General features: G+C 44.5%; 1 protein-coding gene across 1 annotated transcript in view; it reads left to right on the plus strand.

The window, feature by feature from the left end:
- The window catches only part of LOC108572088 (extracellular sulfatase SULF-1 homolog), a 107,085-nt gene that overhangs the window by 86,215 nt on the left and 15,447 nt on the right, over positions 1–5,423 (plus strand). The window contains exons 5-6 of the mRNA XM_017934279.1: positions 5,060–5,210; positions 5,346–5,423. The exon at positions 5,346–5,423 is cut by the window's right edge and continues 83 nt beyond it. Of these exons, the coding sequence (XP_017789768.1) occupies positions 5,060–5,210; positions 5,346–5,423 (229 nt within the window). The remainder of the gene's footprint in view (positions 1–5,059; positions 5,211–5,345) is intronic.

Consider the following 5,423-nt stretch of genomic DNA (forward strand, 5'->3'; position numbering starts at 1 on the left):
GCGTTATCGCGCGGTCAGAGCACGCTTATATTTTGACAGGACCCTTTCACCGTGACTAATCCGTGGGCAACGGCGCGAGAGTCGGCTTTATCGGAGATTTACCATGTATTAAGTGCGCGGAGAATCGCTGATAGGACCCGGTGTTCCGGCTGCTTCCGCCCGCGGGCACTGTTTTAATTCCAACGAAAACCTCTCCCACCACGACGTTAATATCGCCACCGATCAGATAATCGGGATTTATCGTCCGAGTAATTAGCCGGGGAAATTTATGCGGCAATTACGACGCGACGCGGCGCAGATTTTGCTCCGGGGGATACGGGGAAAAGAAATTTAGAAGTGTGAAATGGGATTTTAATTCTTCGGCTGTGTCGATATTTTTTCGGTTTCCTATATCTGTGTGTGAGTAGAGTCCTTGGATTTGCTATCGGAGAGTTACGAGGAGAGAAATTTGAGGGAATTTTGTAGGTTGGAGACAGAGGATCCAGGAGGATCTCGAGTATTCGAAGTTAGAATGTCGTTGCTTCCTTCGAGCAATCTTTATTTGACAAATAAAATCGGGCATTCTGCTCCGATTTGCAATTTTAGAATGTGAAACGTTGTGTTCTGTACTAAGAAAGAAATTCAATCTGAGACTTTTGAAAGAGAGGACTTTATTTGGGACGGAACGAAGATTTCAATCACCCTCTGAATCTTAAATCAACTGTGATTGGTGAAAAATTCCTTTGAAGAGGATTCTTTGAAATTTTTCTGAATTCTGTGGAATCTCTTTCGAATTTCGTGGAATCTTCTCCAGAAGAGTGCCAGATATTTTCCCTAACCCTGAATTCGCTCAACCCGAGAAGCGTGTCTGTTAAAAAGGAGGCTGAGAAGTTGAAGGAAATCGGGCTGACAATAAACAGTCCTCCGACATCTTCATGCATAAAAGCAGCAAACCACACGATCGATTTTATCCACCGAACGTTCAACGCGTCACGACGGATTTCCAGCACACTCGAATCCACACTTAGATCCGGCGATAACGGGGCCGTCGTTGCTGGAATTGATTAACGAGGCGTGGGTAAACACGAGGCGACGCGACGTACGCGTATCAATCGAATCGCGTGCAACAGCGAAGAGACACGCGAGAGTGGAAGAGGCTGCAACGACAAGGCTTGCCACGGATCAAAGAGAAAACGGAAGAATCGAACGGACAGAGATAGATGGGCTCGATACGAGCGTCTTAGATCGTTAATAGTCAAGCTACGTGAAATATGTCGATCGAGAAACGACGTCTGAGCTGAAGCGAGCCTCAGCTAGCCTCTCTTTGGTTATTTGTACGAGTCAATTCGAGGCGCGTGCATTCGCAACGCGATATACAATCGATTCGTTGTGATTCGACGCGTGCTTCGTTACCTGTTGTTGTCCTTTTTTCGTTTATAGAAGTGTATACCGTAAGCATGGTTGTTAAAAAGGATCAAGAGGTGGAGAGGGGGTGAGAGACTGTCTCCGATGGAAGCTATTAGAGGAGAGCACTTATTTCTCTTGGTCCTACGTGGCCTCTTTTCCAGTTCCTGCATTCTGGGTACCTGACAGGCACTTGGAGCCCTTCAAATATCGATTAGCCCCGATATCCTTCCGTTCGTTCAATTTGAACGCGAATTTCTTTGCATCTTTCAGGCTTTATGCCGTTCTTCTAGAGACGGGAAAAATTCTCTAGTTTCCTACGGTGGGGAAAAGCGTTACAGCTGAGACTGTGTAACAAAATTATTACCGAATTAATTGAGTAGAAGTTAGGATATTAAGAGATACGAATGAATTTTTTCGAGGATCTGAAATTGATGAAAATGGGATTTTTGCTATTTTCGAATCTCTGTCTTTTGAAAATCAGACCTAATTCTTATTACATTTTCAATTATCAAAGAAACTTTTTCTTTCTTTCATTTTTTGCCAGAGGAACTTGGACGAAAATTACATGCTCCGTGATTGTACGTCGCTATAATTGCCAGTGACTGCTATTGATAATGAATAATGAAAGGGGTAATCAAAGATTCTGCTTAATATTCGCGGCAGAGTTGCGTCCCTGAATGAACGAAGAAAGGAAGTGGTGATACCGACACTGCAAGTGAAACTCGTAATGAATCGGACACGTTCGAAACAGAATGGCGATTCAAGTTCTCATTGTGGTACAACCAAACAACGAAACACGTTGTACCTATTGAATAGGTTGGACAGTGAAAGCAACGATCCATGGAACGTCCGTGCAGTTCATATCACGTCCACTTTCCCTATTATCCTCTGCTTTTCAAAAGTATACGGCTTTCTAGATTGCTATAGACTGGCCTCGACGTTCAACCTTGCTAAATCGAACAACCAAAGAGTAGCAAGAGGAGAAAATTGTGCGATACGTCTCCTTCGAACTTGCAAAGTTTCAAAAACATCCTACAGTTCCTAATTATCCCTAAAAATTCCAGATTCCAAGGTCCCAAAAAGAGCAGACAAAGAAAATACTACTGACGTCTCCTACAAACTTGCAAAGTTAAAAAACAAAAATTGCAGTACAACCCAGTGTTCAACACAGCCCGCAATTCCTAATTACCCCTAAAAATTCCACACCGAATAGCAAAGATTCCAAAGTGACACCCATTAACAACTCCCTCCTCCCAAAAGCAGCAAACAAACAAAACAAAAAAATTGCACGACACTTCTACCGACGTCTCCTACAAACTCGCAAACTCAAGAAAAAAAAGAATAGAAACATCCAAGTTCCCAAAGTTCTCTCCCTCGTCAGCCACTCTTCAACACAGTCCACAATTCCTAATTACCCCTAAAAATTCCACACCCGACACTGAAGATCCTAAAGCGACATCCATTAACCACCTCACTCCTCCCAAAAAAAAGCGAGAAAAAGAAAGAAACAAAACATCTTATGGATCGCGAGTAACCGATTGTTCCCGGTTAGCGTCCTCTATAATTAACCAGTGGAAAGCGGTCGATTAGCGTTTCAGCGAGCTTCCCGGTATGCGTGGAACCAAGAGGGGGTTTGCACTTCGCGGAGACAAACGAGCGTTGGATTCAGGGATGCTTCGTTCGCCTCGCGGCGGAAGGAGCGCGGGGGCACGTGTCTGGGTGCAAATATAATCGTGGAGTGTCTCGCGGGAAAGTTAAGTGGCCGTGGCGAGTCGGTGCACGCAGAATAGGCCGCAATTAAGGAGTCCAGACGAAATATACACGAGCATAGACGTCAGAGAGGCGTGGTGGAGGTGGAACGGGATGGTGTACAGGACGGACGTCGACGACGTTATTCTTCGTTCACCAGGGGTCCACCGGATTGCACGCTTTATTTTAAATTCGCATAAAGCGGCTGGCTTTGCTTTACCACTCGACTCTCCAACAGTTGTGCAAGCGAAAAGGCTATCCGACGAAATTAACGCGAACCGTGTTTCTCTGTACGATCTCTTCACTGCTAGATTCGTCTGCCCCTACCCGGTTTCTTCTTCGAGGAAGGAATTTGCAGGTTCGTTGTTTGAAAAAAAAAAAAAAAAAAAAAAAAACGAGATTCTTCAGTTTTACGTCGAATGGATTCATTGGTGGGAGAGTTCTACGGGGATTTGATCGTGACTACGGTTGGATTCCGGGGAAGTTGATTCAATAGGGAAGTTATTGGGTATAGAGATGATCGCGTTAGAGAACATTCCGAGACGTCGTTTTTCGTGAAAATCCACCACGGTCTTCGCCCAGAGGCGAAACGAGATTCCTCGGGATTGTTGTTACGTACAGCCGCACGCGAAACGCTCGTTTTCATGCCGAACGGATATATACCTGCACCTCTTCTCTGTCGGTGAAGACTCAATTTCGTTTTATGAGGATTAATTTGGAATTAGGGCGTGCAGTCTTGGAATTCGATTAAACGTCTTTTCGTAATTTAGCGCTACCTTTTCTATCGAATTCTCCGTTTCCCTTGTGCAACTGTCTCGAATCTTTTTAATAAACGAGCTTGTCGAGCGAGGTTCATCTTCGAGGCTCAAAACTCCTGGTTTAAATTTCGTCAAATATCTCCACATACTTCTGAAATTTCTATTACAAATATTTCGCATTTTTTCAAATAGCAAATATAATATATAACGATAATTTTCAGTGGGTCCGTAGAAAATTTTATTCCAGGGACGCAAACAGCTAATTTTCTCAAAAGCCCCTACAATTTAGGCTGGAAAGGGTTAAAATATCGTATCTTGAAAAGAATAGAAATTTTCTCGAAAAGTTTATCAAAACTTTCACACTTCAAATCAGACGGAAAAAAGAGCAGAACTTTTCCACGTAAAATACGACTACTTAACACTCCGCGATAATTACACATGGGGATATCGAATGGTAAATTACACGACCTCCTGCCATAAGCTGCATATTGGTTTCCTATGAAATTCCTGAACGATTGGGCCACGGGCAAACCTGTTCCCGTACGAAGGTCCGCGCCAATAAGACAAAGATCCAGGCACGTTCGTGGCGAACGCTCCTGAAGGACGCGGAGAGGAAGACGAAGGGCCAATTACCCGTAATTTCGTGTCTCGCGTAATTGGTGGAGAGCTAGATGGAAAGAGAAAGAGGCAGAGGATACGGTGTCTCGAGGGTCCACCATCGTGGTTCACCTACTAGAGCTGCATCGAACTCTCGCGTCTCGTTGGATACTCCAGATTAATTCAATTTCCTCCGGCGGATCCTGGTGTCCAGGAACTGTGCGTGTGAGCTCGAATCCTGGCTAATCGGGAGAACTCGAGCCACATCATTCACCAACTGAGATTCTAACAGCCACGCGGTTCATGATTACACTACGAGAGGTTTGACCCTTGTCCTTTTCGACCCAAAGACTTGAAATTCATAGTCTAACGAAAGAACGGTGTTTGAAAAAAATGAAAAAAATTGCAATCCTCAGAAAAATAGAAGCAAATTGCAAGGACGAAAAGGGAGCTGAAAAGATTGCTCAATTCCAGAATAATTCGAATATCAGAGACACCCTGTTCCACAGGTCTTCAACTATAATAGACCTAATTCCCTCGAAGACCGTTCTTTAATTTCTCTGTTTCAGCACCCCAGCCTACGATTACGCTCCGAATCCCGACAAACAATGGATCCTGCAGGTCACGCAAAAAATGCAGCCCATTCACAAGCAATTCACGGATCTGCTGATGACCAAGAGGCTCCAAACTCTGCAAAGTGTGGACGACGCGGTAGACAGGGTACGGGGAGTGATTCACTCGTTTAACGTTTCCGCAGACACGTATTAATTGAGCCTGTTGCCACGGACGTGTCAAGAGAACGAGGATCGTTTCGTTGAAACGGCCACTTATTTTTATGCGTCCGCCTGTTAACAGATTTACCAGGAACTGAAAGAGCTTGGGGAATTGGACAACACGTACATCATCTACACGTCCGATCACGGTTACCATTTG

Source organism: Habropoda laboriosa, unplaced genomic scaffold (assembly GCF_001263275.1).
Source record: "Habropoda laboriosa isolate 0110345459 unplaced genomic scaffold, ASM126327v1 scaffold67, whole genome shotgun sequence".
Lineage (NCBI taxonomy): Eukaryota > Metazoa > Arthropoda > Insecta > Hymenoptera > Apidae > Habropoda > Habropoda laboriosa.